Source organism: Cryptotermes secundus, unplaced genomic scaffold (genome assembly GCF_002891405.2).
Source record: "Cryptotermes secundus unplaced genomic scaffold, Csec_1.0 scaffold400, whole genome shotgun sequence".
Lineage (NCBI taxonomy): Eukaryota > Metazoa > Arthropoda > Insecta > Blattodea > Kalotermitidae > Cryptotermes > Cryptotermes secundus.
In genome coordinates, this window is record NW_019723908.1 from 943,736 (window position 1) to 961,657 (window position 17,922).

A 17,922-nucleotide genomic window follows, 5' to 3' on the forward strand; every position below is an offset into this window, starting at 1 on the left:
CATAATACACAGCGCCTTAGAATGATCAGGTGAAGAAGGATGAGGTGGGTAGGGCATGTAGCACAAATGGTGGAGACGAGGAATGCATATAGGATATTGGTGGAATAGCCAGAAGGAAAGAGACCACTGGGAAGACCAAGCCGTAGTTGTGTGGACAATATTAAAATGAATCTTAGAGAGATCGGATGGGGTGATATGGATTGGATTGATCTGGCTAAGGGTAGGGTCGAGTGGATGGCTCTTGTGAACAGGGTAATGAACCTTCGGGTTCCATAAAATGCTGGGAAATTCTTGAGTAGCTGCAGAAATGGCGGCTCCTCCAGAAGGGCTCAGCTCCATGAGTAAGTAAGTAATTAGCTAAGGCCGCACCATAGCTCAAGCGATTAGTCGCTGGCTTCCCACCGCGGCGGCCCGGGTTCGATGTCGGGTCTGGTTAAATGGGATTTGTGGTGGACAAATTGGCGCTGGGGCAGATTTTCTCCGAGTGCTTCGGTTTCCCCCTGCCAGTCTTCATTCCACCAATTGCTCCACAATCACCCTCACCTATCATCTGGGGCTGGTACAATAGGCCAGAAGTGGCCCCAGTACAAGGGACTTAGTCGCACCCCACTAGCAATTAAAAAAAAAGAATTAGGTAAATACATAGCGCCACATCACAGAAGACAGCAACCTTCATATTTCTTCGTAGCTTCCACTTTCGCTCTCTTACCCTGAAGAAGGAGGCAGCAGGTTTCTGCTAAACTTCGGTACCTTTTTACCAGATTAAATGTCGTAGCATACCAGAAGAGAACAATCTTGATTTTCAGTCTCATTAATTCTCAAATCCTGCAAGTTTATAAGTTTAAAGACTAGGGCACAAATGCCTTTACTGCCACATTAGACCGTTATATTTAGAGCGGAAGTGAACGGTCTCTAAATGAGATGCTCAGTTCTCTTGGCGGTAAATTTGAATATTACTCTCTTCTGGTACACGTCCAAAGGAGTTCTCTACTCTGAAGATGGAGTCCTAGGGTTCCTCCGAAACGTTGTCACCTTTCTACTGTACTACGTTATTTTTATCATCGACTGAATTTATAAGATTTTACTTTATTTCAAAATAGTTTCTCTTACCTTAGGCCCAATGTCCGTTAAACTTATACGTCAAGCACTATAACCGTGTCGACACAGTACGACTATAATTTCAGGGCCGCCATTCCTCCAGTCTGTGACTTCATTAGGGTGCCATTAAATGAGAGTGTCATTAAATTACGGTACAAGCTCACTGACATGTCCGCGTCTTCACTTTCGAGAACTACAACCTAGTTTTCCAATCCGCTCATAGATGTCGACTCAATCAGCAAAGTGTGTCGTTTTACCGTAGCAGTAGAGGCCGTGTTATTGCATATGAACGTAATAGCGAAGTTACAGGGGGAGCTGTGTCTCCCCCACTGGTCGGTCTTCACCTCGCCCCACTAGCCTGAACCTCACTGCTTTTCCTGGCCGCCAGAGCAGTGGGCACGTTTTGCTGTCGATCAGCTGTTCGAACCATGTGCGAAGGGAAAAAAGTACAGGCTATTGCGCATAGCGTCATAGCTCTCTTCAAAAGTTGGCGCACTTGTTTACATTGTGTTCATGACTACAGTACTCAGTTATTTTACGGCATGTGAAAGTGTTTGATTTCGTTTTGTGTTGCTGGTTGGATATGTTGAAACTGTGGACTGAATTACAGATTACTGTGTTATAGCGCGCGCCTTGTATGTCCGCAGCACACTATGCAGTTGTGTATTGCTGGCTGCGACACAACACCGCATAGAAGGTGATGAGAGAGACACGGATACCGACAGAGCGAGAGAGAGAGACCAGAAATAACTGGAAGGGGAGAAGTAAAAGGAAAGACAAAGAGAGCAACAATACAGAAGAAAGGGGAAGTAAAGGAAGGAAACAGGCAAGTACAAAACGACTTTTCTTGTTTTCACCACCACTACTACCAGCAGTGTAGCAAAAGTAAAGAGAGTTTGTGCGAGTGTGTGTGTGTAAGAAGAGGCGTGCCCCGAAAACCTGAAGCAAGTCAGGCGGAACTTGGTGTTGAACCAATGAGAGAGCAGTGCTGTATAAATTGTGGACCAATGGCAGGCGATCTGCGCGTTTCGTGCGGATAATGACCGTTTTCTGAGCCTCTATCTCACTTGGAGCGCAGCCCCATTACAAAGTAAAAGACGTAAAAAAAAAAAAAAGAGTCAAGTTTTCCACCCTCCCTCCACGTTTTTATTTATTACTTTTGTGACTGTGGACTGTACTTCTTGTGCACATCTCATGTCCTCGGGAGCTTAGAGTAGCTGCCGGATGTAATTTCCACAGCGCGGAAAGCCCCCCTTCTCCGATAAAAACACAGCAGTGTGTGTGTATGTGTGTGTGTGCGATTACGGACCTTTCTTCTTCGTCCCTGTTTCCAGCGGGCGGTACCTAATCATCTTGTTTTGTTGTGTGAGCACTGGAAGGATAAGGTACATGAGGTGAACAGAGGAGACATCCAGATAGAGAGAACGAACACAGTGAGTGTTTTTAAGTTTTCTGCTGATTCCCTCCCCCCCCTCTGTCCCCAGGTTCTCTCTCGCTACGTCTTCCTGCGCTCTGTTGTCTCTCTCCTCTCTTATTGTGTGGAAGCATACAGTCAGTCAGTCAGTCGGACAGACAGACATACCAATCAGAAGCGGCACCACCTGGTTCCCGGCTCCAGATGGACTCGACACTCTGCACCAGTGACAATAGCCCGCATCGTCCTGGATACACCGGCATGGGTTTAGTCAAGTGCCACGAGTGACGATGGTGTTGAGCGTGTGATAAGTGCCAGCTGTAGCAAACTTTTCGTAGTGCAGAAAGTGATTTTTTTTTTGTTTCCAAGCAGCGGGTGAACTATGAGTATGGATTCCGTAATGGACTCTTCTTCCACCAACAGCGACCATAGTAGCAATGCCTCGTCTTCGGCGTCGCCTCCAGTCGCCATCAAGCCGCCTGTTACTCCCCCGAGCAGCAACAATAACAATCCCCCGGGGCCTCAGCAACCGCCTCACAGCCCACCGAGCATGGTGCGACAGCCGGGGAGCCCCAACGCAGTGCCTAGCGTCACACAACAGGCGCCGCCAACCCCTCAGCATCCGCACACACTGAGTCCTGTGCCCGTTTCCACCCCCAACAGCATCACTGCCGTACCTCCGAGGATATCACAGTCCGTGATGCCACCTCTGCCGCCCCCAGGCCTCGGCCTGCTCAACTCGCTGGGGGGCGGCATGATCCATCACTCGCCGCTGGACCTGATGGCCGCGGCGCACCATGGAGGCCCCCCCCGATCCTACAACAGCCCACCACCCATCTCGAGCTCTGACCCCACGGCCAATGAGTGCAAGTTAGTGGACTACCGCGGACAGAAAGTCGCCGCGTTCATTATCGCCGGCGACACGATGCTGTGTCTTCCTCAGGCATTCGAGTTGTTCCTCAAGCACCTCGTTGGAGGACTGCACACCGTCTATACGAAGCTGAAGAGACTCGACATAGTGCCTCTGGTCTGCAACGTGGAACAAGTTCGCATTCTTCGGGGACTCGGAGCCATTCAGCCGGGTGTGAACAGGTGCAAGTTGCTCTCGTGCAAGGACTTCGATATTCTGTACAGGGATTGCACCACCGCCAGGTAAACCCACCCTCACTTGCCTTAGTGTTCCGAGTGTCATACTTGTTCTAGTGGCAGCAGGAAGCGGGCGTCGTGCCTTATTGTCAACTCGTAAATATGAGGTCGAGGATTTGTATTGAAATGTTTAGCACCAGTAAATTGCCGTGATTCCTTATCGTTTTGTTAGTAGGTCAAGTTTTACGACACTTCTACATACGTCACAATTTTGATAAAGACACGCACCATGAATCTATTGAGGATCTGTAACAATATACTCCTCTTACACATTCGATGAAGTTTACATTTTACACACAAGAATTACACTTCCTCTGGTTTTTTTCGATACAGAATTAACTTTGAAGCTATTTGGAAAAACTCATTGGATGATAGATCGTAAATCTTTGTACTTAATCAAGACTTCTGATCTTCTAAATGAATTCGAACCAGAAATAGAAATCTTCTGTTGGTTCTAGACCGTGTTGCCACTGATATGTGCAGACATTACAGCAAATAGGTACGTTTTTCGTAAATGTTGTAGCCTAGCAACTGAAAATTTCTGTGCCTAGAAGAATAATTTTTGTTGCTTACGATTTTACACGTATGCGTGAGTTATTTAGTCCTACGTTCTTAAGTTGTAATATTTTCATCAGTCGAATATCGTACACTGAAAAAGAAATGTTCCATACTAAATAAAATATAATATCAAAGTGCTCGTTGAGACAGGATTACAAGTCCATCCTAAAAATACGTAGGACATAGCGAATTAAAACACTTTTGATTCTGTAAATTACAGATCTTAATACCCGCTGACTGAGTCTCGCATAATAATATCAGGCATTTTAGAAATTTAACCTTATTATAATTTTTGCAAGACGCTACAGTGTAGGCCTACGCAAAGGGTCTATTAATAAGACAATTGAATGTAGAAATTTGAATTCTGTTCCGTTAACATCAGCGGACTTCGCGTTTCAAATTCGAAAAAGCATTGAGTTTCGCCCTTTTTCCCTGCAAGGTGTACGTATATTTCGTTGTAATATTCAATTCTGTTTTCATAAGCTACAGGTATACGTTTTATCCATTTTTCTAAACCAATAGACCAATACAAAACATATCTAAAGAGGCTTGTTTCATTATTTTATTAAAAATATTATTTTCCGTAATCTTAATCTTCTCCATATCAGCCCTTTATTTTGGGCACCTGTCTTCTGGTAATAATTCCCTTGGTGCAGTATAATTTTTTTTTGTCTTTGCGGATTACGCCCTTTCGGTCTGTTCCAAATTACAATTAACTTATAAATTTTGCATCTTACTCGTAGTTGGTTGAAATCCTTAGATGGAGATAAGCCCATTTGAAGGTTTGTACCGATACAAGACAACACAAATATAGAATAAACATGGGCATACATCATTGTCTCGAATGGGGTTCGAACCACGATTCCAGCGTTCGAGGGATCGACAGCAATACATGCCTTGTACCGTGCAACCCCTCTGTTCGGATTGAGCATTCTCATACTCCAAAGAAATCCACTTTATAAGGGCAATTCCTCGCAAAAGAGATATTTGTGCGTAACATGGAAGGAGATATTCGATTTCGGAGTTGAGGCTTTCCGGCTCCTCTCAAAAAATCTTGTAATTATTGGGTTCAATTTTGAACGTGGGTGTATTGGGACGTAGCAGCGAACCGTCACCAGTCACATGAACGAATCAACAAAATTTAGATTAATTTGTGCGAAAAGGGATGTGGTTATTAAAAACCCGCTCCAGTGTGTAGGGGAAGGATTGAGAATTGACACAAGTTACGAAATCAAGCAGGGCAAGGCCCATACATTTTAAAATTGCAACATGCGTTTTTTATAGAATTGGCTTTGGGGCTTATTTCCTTTGCTGCTACTTCCCTATTCTGGACCACTGTCTGTGTGCTCTTTGTGTGTTGATGATGGCCACGCATAGAAGTTATACCTATTTCACTTAAACAAGCCTAAAACAAGCAGCACTGACTTGTTCAGTTGTTCGTGCAGTCAGAGCAAGAGCGACTGATAGCCCACTGCAAAGCGGGGCAGTGGAGATTCCCCTTCTGAGGCTCAAGTGTTCTCTTCATCAAACATGTCCAGTATGCTAGGCTACACAGCACTAAACAAATTAATTTTCTCAACATTAAAATTGAAAAGGACCTGCATAAACGATCTTATTCTCTAATTAAAAGTTTTCTTCTTCTTGGCTTTGCTGCACAAACGCATAATTCTACCACTTACCATAACCAAATACTGGAAGGAATTAAGATTAGGCGGTCTCATAAGGCAGACAACAGGTTTCATCCATCTTTTAAATACGTAACAATTTCATAAAAACGGTATTGGAGGAAACTGTATAATTATTGTGGAAATTATAAGAACCAAGTGACAGATACAAGGTTTCACATGCGTTTCAGCTTAGAAAACGGTGGTCAGTTGAAGCAGTATATTCGGCCTAAGTAATTTATTTTTCTTGTTCTTCTATTCCTATTGCCCCCAGTTTGGAGAATAGGGCATCTGTGGAACGCTGGTTTTACTTCAGTTTCTTAACCTTAAACAGCCGGTATTATTCCTTGTACGGGGATCAGCCCGACGCAAGGCCGCTACTTAACACAGACACAGAATAAAAGCAAACATACATCCATGCCTTGAATTGGATTCGAACCCACGATCCCAGTGCTCAAGCAGGTGAAGACAGTTCATGCCTTTGACCGCGCGGCCACTGTGATCGGCCCGAAGTGAATTAGATTTGTAAAAACTCTCTTCCACAATGAATACCAGACATATTTTTTTTGAACACGGATCATATAATATTATTTATTAGGATTGACATGTGGTTGGATCAATAATTTTATATCGCCCTTATTTCTTCATTTCGAAATTACAAAAAAAAAAAAAAAAAAAAAAAAAAAAAAAAAAAAATAGCAGTAACATATTTTTGGCATTCGTTACCGAATTATACGCGCATATGGTACATAATGATCCTAAGAACTGATATTCATTTTAGTTGTAGATTTCAGGCTACTAAGAGATGAGTTTGAAAATTCTTAGCCTGAATATCCTTTATTTGTCCCTTAATTTACTTCACGAAGAGGAATGCCCATAAAATCAAACGGAAGCGTCACAGTACCAATGAAAATTATACACTAGCAGATAATCGATTCTCTTAGGAGAAATCGTTAATTTATATATCGAGCGTCCTGTTCGGGTTCGATATTACAAGGATAACACAGCAAATTATGTCACTGCCACATCCTTTTATGTGCTTTGCATTTTATTATTAACTTTGGGGCAATGTAGCCTGAATTGGGAGCAGTATCGTCAAATCATGAAAAATAATGATTTTATATAGGAGAAGCGATAACATTTCAACTCATGACAACCAACAGCCCGTCTAGTAGCGTACAAGAACACGGCAGTCTGTTACTTGCAAGTGGAAGTGTCACTTGCACCACTTTTACAGGAATATCGGGTAATAGGAACGCAGGGAGATGGGAGGGTTCGCCGCTACTGTCTCATGACTAAATGATGACGTCTGCTGAGAAGGTTCCTCATCTCCTGCTTGCTCTTGTGGTCTGTGTTCTCATGATTACTGTGGGATAGAGTAGTTATATAAATTACGAATACGACATATCTGCTACATATTCCATAGCGGCGCCCGAAGGGTGTCACTGCATTAACTTGACCATTAAAATGCCCTCAGTCTGTTTGATGCTTGATCTCTTGCTCTAGAATTGACGGAGTTTTAGTTTTTCTAATCATTTTTATGGTTCGATCGCAGTTATTCATTGAACTGATCGTTAAGAACGCCTTCGAGCTCTGTGTTACATGATTTGTTTGCTAAATTTTGGTTTCGTTTTTCATTTTTGTTAATAATTTACGATTCTACATTATTTTTACGATTAAAATGCTTTGAATATATATATACTGGACGAGCTGATCTTTCATAATTTGTGATACTACGATTTCTATACTCATTTGTATAGTTAAATCACCATTCTGTATTAACTAGAAAATTAGAATAATATCAGTCATTTACTTGCACGATTTATATCCATCAGAATTGATATTTTTTTATTTCTGTAGCCTGCTCATTTTATGGGTAACTTGCCAATGAGATTTAAGTTATGAGGTGATAACGAACTGACTGTAGTGGGCATGTAGTGTGCTTACTGATATGGGGTGTCCCTCCGTTCAAACATACCCACTCCTCGAAAGAAATATTTAGTTTTGCCAGATTTGCTAAGATGTTCCCTGAGACGGTGTCTAGAAGTAAGTTTGGTAACGTAAACGTAAATTTGTTCCTGTACTTAACCAATCAAGCACTACGCCATAAAGGCGTATGGAGTAATTGATGTATAAATCCACATTATCTTGACCTCGGCACTAGCTGGAGCTAGTTGAGCTCTGTTGATGACGTAAATAGCTATTATTGGTAATTCAGTTAAAAAAAATGAGAATTTTAAAACGAAAGACAGATACTTATTTTCATGGGGCACGCGGTAGCGTAGTTGGTTGAGGGATTATGCTAAAAACCGGAAGGTTACGGTTTCGATTCCCGATGAGGTCATTGGATTTTTTTCAATTGACCTAATCCTTCCAGCCGCACTATGGTCCTGGGTTCGACTCAGCCTCTTAACAGAAATGAGTAGCAGGAATCTTCCTGGGGATGAAGGACGGCCGGCGGGTAAGGCTGACAGCCTCACCACAATATCAGTTTAGTTTAGAGTTATCAGTAAAATGGTCCATGCTGTTTATTTTAAACGGTGTAGACCTATGCATGCTCGTAAATTGCGATCAGATTAACACAGTCACAAAGTTCTCACGGCGGTTGGTATGAAGTATTCTGCATTCCGAGATATAGCGCCATGTGGTCCGTTGAAAGTCAACTGACGTTTCGGAGGAACATGTCACCAAGCCAAGCAAATAGCAAGCAGTAGGTATCCCCGTTTCGTTGCTTCTCTTCCAGAAATACCCGACCTCCAGTTTGCGTTGTACTCCCACCGCCTCAACGAGGTGTCTCTGTCTGCGTTTCCAATGCGACATGTTTCACAGTTTCTAACCCTAGATGTTTCCGAACTTCGTTACTTTTTAACTAAAATCTATAAGGTGCTCTCAATCAAAAAGTTGCCGTTTTTTTCCAAAGTCCATTTACTCTACGAACCAGTGTACGTCATACTTTGTGTAGGTAGCCCTACTGATGAGCACTGCTGTATAAGTACAATACGTGTTTATCCGAATTTCTCACCGATGTACGGATAATGTAAGTGTTTAGAAAATAGAATATGGCACGTTTTTAGTTAGCCGATCACAGTGGCCGCGTGGTCTAGGGCATGAACTGTCTTTACTCACTCAAATGCTCTGAATCCCATTCAAAGGCATAAATATCTGTGTTGACCTGTGCGAAGGTAGCTGCCTTGTAATAGGCTGATCTCCCGTCCAAGGAGTCCAACCGTCTGTGTAAAAAATATTACGAAACTGAAGAAGAGTCCAGGGCCAAGCAAATGGCTGTAGAGCCATTAATGAATGATGACGTAATAGTCTACGTCACTGACGAAGATGAAACCTTGTTCTGATAGTAGATTGAGTATACCAGTATTCAGCTTTTAATATAACACTAACCCGAATGTTCCTTAACTTATAAAGGGGATGAATTCGAATATAAAACCTATAAGCCTCTTGAAGATAACATGTTTTGATTCTTATAAGTAATTTTTGGTTTATACGAGGACTGTCATGACAAAGTTGCTGTTGAAATGGAGGTGGACAGAAGCTTCCGTGGCGTGAGAAAGGCACCGTCTCGCAGTTTACGTGGAGAGAACGAGAAAAGCAATGGAATACCTTAGCTAGGACACTCTAGCCTCAGTTCGAAGCCCAAACATCCCGAATTCGAGGTAGAGATGCCTACAAATGGACTGCCACGTTAAGTTTCTTCCGTTTTAATTTTATCAGTTATATTAAACGGACAGGCGTTCACCCGCCTTTTTCCTAACAGCTCAACGATAAATATGTTGAAGGTTTTCTGTCTTAAGTCAGTAAGGGCGTTTGTCTCGCAGACAATGTAGCGTTCAACGCACGTAAGAAATGCTTGTCTGGACATTGATGTTGCAACACACCCAAGTCGCCAGTCGCCTCTTTACGGTTGGATCGCAACAGACTCAGAGGAATGTTACGGAGGCCATGACTGGAAGAGTGCATATGATGGCCATATTTGAAGATGCAAATTGCAACAGGTTCCGGAGACAAGTAACGTCCTTTCCTTTACCCATCTTTTCAAATATTGCTTTCACATAATTTTAATCCAATTTTGTTTTGAATATTAAACTAAAACTAAACATCATTTCTATTTAAGTAGGCCTACGTTTGTGTAGTACCATTCTTCCCCCATGGCAAGTTTAACTGTATTGAAGACGTAACTTGATTGCTAGGCGACAAATTATAGAGACTAAATGGAACCTTTTATAATTTTCAAATGATCATTTAGCATAACTTCTAGAGATTATTTTTTTGTTAGAGAATGCACCTCTCAAATTAATGTGAAACTGAACGTATTAATATAGGAATTGTATTTTTATTGTTTGCATCCTACTGCTTGAGTATAACTAATAATAAAAATTCCATCGTTAACGTAAATATAATTTACTAATTTATGCTCCACTACATGTTTCGACCCTTATAGGGTCATTTTAAGCCTATGTATGTAAACATTAATACAAGGTCACAACTCAATGAAAATGTGTAAATCACAGTCCATTAGGATGACCTTACAAGGGTCGAAACATATAGTGGAGTATAAGTTAGTGAATTATAGTCGCGTTGACGGTGGAATTTGTATTATTGGGAATTATATTAGTTTTGGGTTATCTTGTTCCAGAGAAAGTCATTTATAATTAGAAGAAGTGTAAATACGATACAGAATAGAAATATTTAGAAGAAATAATTGCGTTCAGAAGTTTCCTATAATGAAGGAGTTTGCGATTGCTGCGTATTTATGTTATGACGTGGTTGCTACTCAATATCGTACGGACCTTGCTTCACTAATTAACGAAATATCAGGAAACAGCACATCTGTAAATCGTCCGGCACGTTGCAATAATAAAACACTATTATGCCGAGGACATAATGATTTCGGCTTGTACTGCGGCCACTTCTGGCCTATTGTGCCAGCCGAAGATGATAGGTGAGGGTGATTGTGGAGCAATTGGTGGAATGAAGTTTGGCAGTGGAAACCGAAGTACTCGGAGAAAACCGTGCATGTAATAATGTATTTGCTAAATAAAATGTAATATAATTATATGACCTTTCTTGATTGAAATATCTTAACTTCAAACAGTGCCAAACACTTATCTACATTATGTAAGATTTGAGGTTTTCATTGCGGTGACTGAATAATGCCGTCTTCTGGGATGTGGCGCCGTGTAGATCTTGTGTGAACCGACGTTTCGGAGGAAACACGGAGCCACATTCCAGAAAACGACAATCCTCAGTTATCTACAATTCTCTAAATCCCTTCAGCATATCCAAGAAAACTAAAATTTTAACATTAAGTGTAGACGGGACAGGGGTGCAATATGTTCACATTGGGTGTGAGAACTGAAAGAAACTCTACTAATTAATAAAATAATTAATAGTCGAAAAACCTATATAACGACATGTCTATATTACTTCCAAATATTTCCACGCAGAGGAAAGCAATTAACCTTCTGGTAACATTCAGTGATCAGTTACTGCAATTTTCTGTCTAATATAATTTGGAGTATTCATGAAAGACTACTTTTCTACCTTAAGATAAAGTTCTAATTGATGAGTGGAGATTTATTCTAGAGAAAAAACCGACACAGTAAAGGAGAATATTGATTTATATTTAGTTTATTAGACATAGCTGTTCTAATATTATCAAATGTGGTGAAAATGATTACTACTTAACGGTGAGTCGGTACGGATTTAAAAGGAGACCGTCGTGGCCTATTTTAACGTACGCCCCCTTTATCGATGTGGAGATATGAGAAACCTCAGTGACGATATTGGACATCCAGACAAAATTCGGTCTGGTACCTCCCAAATACAAGTTTAGAGCGTTACTTCAACGCTAATCTGCATGTTACAAAACGTAACTTATTGCAGTTTTGTAATAATGATAAATATTAAATTCATTTGTTTATTTTGCATGCTAACTCATCAGCTACAGGAGCTAATTACAGAGTCAGCACAATAATACAAAAAAGAGCAAAAAAGAGAGAAATATTCGTGTGTAGGACAAATGCGTGCTGGACAGACGCACAAGAAGCCCAACTGCGTTAACCGAGCTGCGTGCAACAAAGCACAGTGACTACCGGGCAACCACGTTACCTAACAATTGTCAAACATACTGACTTTACTAGAGGTTTCGCTCCCGCCCGAGGTGCAACAATGAGGAAGGCACTTATTACGTGTGAACAAAGTACGAAACGTGTTAAATTCTCTGATGTTTCTAATTCGAATCCTGAAACCAGCAGCTTTTAAAAGTGAAGTAAGACAATGAAACCTTTAAAAGCATTCCTTGTAAGTCCTCAAATCAACGCCGTCTCTCAAACAAAATTCATACTTTTAACTTATCCCAACATAATAATGAAATAAGAATTGTTACTTCTAAAGAATATGATGTAACATAATGTAGAGTTTCTTTGGATATGTAATGGTTCGTTAGAGTAAAAGGTATCCCTGCAACAGGCAGTGGAGGCCCATAGGGTTGTGAGATGTTGAGGTTCCCACATTTTCTAGACAATTGGCTCATAGATGGCGGTAAGGTTGTCATCCCTATGCCCCGGCAGCCCTTTACCCCCAAGAACATTCATGGTACTCATTTCTGTTAGAGGCTTAGCCGCTCCCAGGGCCATAGAGCAGCTGGAAGGATTAGGTCAAATGGAAAACATTCAATGACCTCATCGGGACTTGAACCCGCCACCTTCCGGCTTGTAGCATAGTGCCTCAACCAACTACGCTACCGCGTGACCCAACTGTTTCGTTGGAGTCAGTACATAATAATTCAGTTCAATTCGGTTGAATTCTTTATTATTTGTCACATACCGGACAAACACAACATAAAGCCAAAGACCAATCAAAGGAAAGCAATGGAGGAAAAAACACATCAATGTACATAAGGAAACAAACAAAATAAAATAATAATAATTTCATTATCACAACTCTTAAGTTGCTATTGACAATTGAGAAAATTAAAGTATAGATATTTAGAAAGACTAATAATAATAATAATAACGATGAATAAATATGTAATAGATTTACACAATCGGCACCAGTAGTTCACAGGTGTCGGTACGAGTGATGGTGCTGGATTTGGAAACGTTATGTTCAAAATAGCCCGTCATTAGTCTCACGGTCTCTCATAACAGCGCAACATGCAGTTGTTTTGATATGAGAAAGGCGGAAGGAACTATAGATGAATGCCGTGAGAAATGGAGAATGACAAGAAATTAAACTTTATTAGACAAAGCTCATAAAATATTAAGGTCTTTTAAATGAGAAACTATCACGAAAAAGAATGTGCTTTTTTAGTGTATATTTATTGAAATCTGTAGCCTAAATGTCTCCTAACTTGTAAATGTTCCCTTAGTAATCTGTGTTTCATACAAGTTTAATTTAACTTTAAAATGTCAAGCCTATATCTCGTAACTTAGCTGTTAGGTTCGTTGATTTGACACTGATATCTCTTAAAATTTAATTTATTTCATTCCGAATGTGGCATGTAATCATATTCCTTTGGCACCGATTTTTTTTTTTGCCATGCCCAACTTTGATGTGTGATGTAGACAACCCAACGAAATCTTGCCTTCCACCTTTCAGCGGCTCACCTATCCATTTGTAGTTCTTAAGTAATGAAAATCGCTTTGTGACTGGGGGAAAATGCAATTTAAATAACATATTCAACATAGAATATGTTAAAATATAAGAGTAAACTGAGAAAAAAATTACCATCATCTTACGCAACGTCACTTCATTTAATTTAGCGAATTGAAATATTATAAAAATTCAGTAAAACTAAATCTTGAATCTTCAGAAATGTCATACTCAGAGTGCGGTTCCGTTTCAACAAAGCTGGTCACCTGCAACCGGTTGAATAAAGTCTTAGAGCTGCAAAATCTTTACTCTAATCATCCATCACAGGTAAATAAATAAACAAGCAACATAATAAAGTGAAGGGAGTTGCAGTCATAGCAAAATTCTACAGCAATTCACAGTTTCCTTTCTGAAGTCTCTAGTCGCTGGAAGCATTTCGAATTGTTTCAGGAACCAATGTTAATAACTTCTGACGGAAAGTGAAGTTTGACTTGCTTGTTAGGAATGAAAATAGGGCTCATGTGTTGTGGAACCCGTAGAATGACATCATACTCAATTTAATGGACCCGAGTGCTGTTTCAGAAACTGCACCTATCCTATCGTTCTTGGAAGTACTTCACGGTTTTCTTATATTCACAATGTGGTAAATTCTTTGCTACTTTCATATGCGACAGCAAGTTTAGTTGGAATTCTTGAGCAGTTACGGGACAGTTTCTCATTATAAAAAGCAAGTATATTCAGAAAATCATACAAACCTAACCTGGACCTGAAGCAATCCCTCTATTACTAAGTTTAAGGTGTTCCTAACTAACCCTTAGAGATGAGGCATTCTTGAGAAAATGTAGTCGTTAAGCAGGTCAAGAAATTTTCTTTTAATGAACCGAAACGTCCACTCACGTGTTCAGATCAGCAGTTTATATCCGCTACTGGATCCTGTACTTATCCGAATGAATCCAGTATACATTCTCTATCCTGTTTTTGCAAAATTAATTTTAAAATCAGCCCACATACGTAGACCACCTCTGTGGTCTAGTGGTCAGAGTTCCTGGCTATAGATCCAGAGGCCCCTGGTTCGATTATCGGCGTACCAAATTTTCTGAGAAGCAGTTGGTCTGGATCGCGGTCCACTCAGCCTCGTGAGGATAACCGAGGAGTTATTTCAAGGAAATAGCGGCTCCGTTGTAGAAAACCGAGATTAACTGCCGTGGGGATCCGTTGCGCTGACCACATGATACCCTCTATTCGCAAAAGTTGGCACTAACTTCGCCGACAAACGGCGGTAGCTCGGTCGGTATAGTTCGCTTGCGAACTACAGGCCACGGAGTTGTTTTTTTCCCCCGCATACGTATTTCTAGTTATACCAAGTAAACTCGTTCGTTCATATTTTCCGATTGAAATTCTGTGCGGATATCTCAGCTCTCCTATGCCAGTTCCATGTTCTTCCTGTATCATCGCCTTTAAAATTGTACGTTTATCAACGAAAAGACGCATGAACTACTCTTGGGAAGTGAGCACAGAACTGAAACGCATTTTGTCCAAAACATCGAGTAGTAACACGGTATATACAAGGTAACTACTTCAAGAGTTGACTGGATTCCGTAAGCTGTTCCTGCAAGCCTCGTGCAGCAGCGCAGCAGGTGTTGGCTTGTGGCAACAGCTTGCAGAGACCGGTCTGTATTTGCTGCAATGCAAAGAAACGTAGAATGAAGCCTTCTCAGAATATTTACCGCGTCAGTACTGCGTAGAGCGGATACGTTTTGGAGTTTACTTCATCACCACGGAAAGATCATACTCATTTTATTCATGGAGGGGACGTTATCAGGATATGGAAAGTAACTGTGAACAGCATAAGCAGTCGTGAACAGCCAACAAGGGGTTATCCTCCATCTGAAGGATTTCAGAAAGAGAGTAACAACCCCTCATCATAGGAGGACCAGTAACTTAGATGTGGTCTCAGTCGTGTGTGCTATTTTGAACACGGTAAAGAAAATTCGGTTTTTGTAAGACCTGAAGAATGTCTTAAGTTGCGGAAAGAATACGATTTTCCCAAGAAAAACAGGGCTTAATGAGTCAGATAACCGGAAACGTCAGTATACTCGTATTTAGTCCCCGTTTGAATTTAAGTTTTCATATAAATTCGACGTTTCGATTCTAGGTACGTCCAAAATCTGAGGAGCGTATATTAAAATAGCTCCGTCCATCTGTTGATATATGTACGCATGAAATTACTAGAGAACCGCTGAACATATTTTCGTGAAATTTGCTGTTGGGAAGTTTTATTAAAATTTATCACTCCCTTATGAGTCTCGTTACTTCCTGTTAAAATAACGGACACTTGACAAGCGCTCATGCGTTTACTCATTGAATATTTATCAGAGCGACAGATGTTTGGAATCAAAATTGTGGAGAAAATGAAACACATATATTTTTTGTTTTGTAAACCGCTTACATAGTTTTCAAGACATATACTCAATAACTGTTGACTACATGTATGTTTCCGAATTTGTATGTTTAACAATCAACAGTAGCCTTCCAAACACAAGCGAAGATTACCGAAGTATCTTAACTCGATAGTTATCAAATGATTTTATATAACTGCATGTATATATAAAAATTTTGTTTTACATAATATAGTGAATAATTTTGAGCCTTTCTGAATAAATACATGAGCAAGAATTTTTTAATTTTATTGACAGTTCTTTCTGCCGAATATGACTTTAACGCGTACAGTGTATATTTCTCGCGATCTTTTCCTATTAGCGCCTTATTTTACCATTTTTCCCCCTTCCTCTTTCTTCCGCTTTGGAACACACGGCTGATTTCTCAGTTTCGTGATCATTTTTACAGACTGTAGCGCTCCTTGGACGGGTGATCAGTTCTTCGCAAGGCCTCTACCTAAACGTGGGACATCACAAACACAGAATAGACATACACACACACACTAAACATCCATGCCTTGTGTGGGATTCGAACCCACGATCCCTGCTTCCAAGAGAGCGAAGACAGTATATGCCTTAGATCGCTCGGATACCGTGAGCGAAATTTTACAATATAATTAAGCAAAATTAGTGAGGCCTGCGTTTTGTAATAAATGTTATTTTAAACCTCATTTTCTTAAATGGGAATGAGTATGATAATGAACCTCCGGAAATTATCATGGTAAGGATTGTGAGGTAGCTAAATTCTAATCATGATACAGACTAGCGTTTTGTATAGCAATAATGTTGCGTATGAATTCATTTTCCTTGCAGCAACTTACTTAGATGCTGTTTGTAACATACGTTCTGGATTTAGAAACAAACTCTTAGATTAAAAATAGCAACATCTTAATTTATGGCGAAACATTGAAACCGATGAAATGAATCTATACAGGTTGCAATATAAACTCCCGGGAACAACGTGAACAATTTATCTCTGCGTCGGACCGAATTTCGCAGAAACAATTCCCGAGAAGTAGGCGAGATTGCTTCAATATTTTAAGAAGATAACAGAACAGAATACTGTGAATCCAAATGACAGAACCGCGGCTTAACAGCCCAGGTCCTTTGACTTACCTTCAAAATCATGACACGACTAAAAACAGACATTAATTTTTCTGCCATTTTTGTAACTTAATTAATTTATTTTGAGCGACAAGCACAATTTGAAGATGTAAACAAAATTCTGAAGGCAATTTCTGGACACAACGAAACTGAAGAAACATAGGAACGGAAAAGTTTCTTGCTGGGGAACTATACAATTTATTAGTATCAATTCTGGTACACGTAATCCTTCTGTAGCCGGGCTCTCTTAGTCGGTATAGGGAATTGCTAGGGGCTGGACGACAAAGGGGTCGGAGTTCAAGTCCCGATGGGGACGAGAATTTTCACCTCTCCATGTCCTCCAGACCGGCTCTAGGGCACATCCAGCCTCCTATTCAATGGGAACCGGGGGCTCTTTCCTCGGGGATAAAGCCGGCGGGGCGCGAAGCTGCCCGCTCACCTTCAACTAGTACCGAGGTCAAGAAAACTCTAATCTATACATCCACTCCGCCATAGGTTTTCATGGAGTAATGCTTAATTAGTTAAGCAGATGGACAGCTTTACCTTACACTTAATCTTTACCCTTTTCGCACGAAGAGAAAACGATGACATACACCCATGTCACATGTGACATCTGAACCCAAATTGACCGTCTTAAAGCGGTACAAACACAAAGATCAAGTAGAATATATAATCCAAGTTATTTGTTTCTGTATTGCGTATTTATGTAATTTCGTTTTTTAGTTCTTTGGTTCGTAATGACTTCCATTACATTTATTTGTCACGCGAACGATCTCTGGAAGGAAACTTGGAAATTATGATCTAGAAAGAAAAAGTAGCAGAGCATGGATGTATGTGTAATGTTATTAAGTTCTGTAACACAGCCAGAAACGTAATTGTCTGCAATTTATGT

The 17,922-nt window shown here is 40.5% G+C and overlaps 1 protein-coding gene across 4 annotated transcripts in view; it reads left to right on the top strand.

The window, feature by feature from the left end:
- Positions 1-17,922, top strand: part of LOC111862086 (dachshund homolog 2) — a 735,944-nt gene that overhangs the window by 94,580 nt on the left and 623,442 nt on the right. For 2 of the 4 annotated variants that reach the window (XM_023847179.2, XM_023847181.2), the window contains exon 1: positions 2,223-3,664. In XM_023847179.2, coding sequence (XP_023702947.1) covers positions 2,895-3,664 — 770 coding nt within the window. In that variant the 5' untranslated portion in view covers positions 2,223-2,894. Of the gene's footprint in view, positions 1-1,745; positions 1,925-2,221; positions 3,665-17,922 lie in introns of those variants that run through there. The other 2 variants (XM_033750542.1, XM_033750541.1) reach the window with 2 other exon arrangements.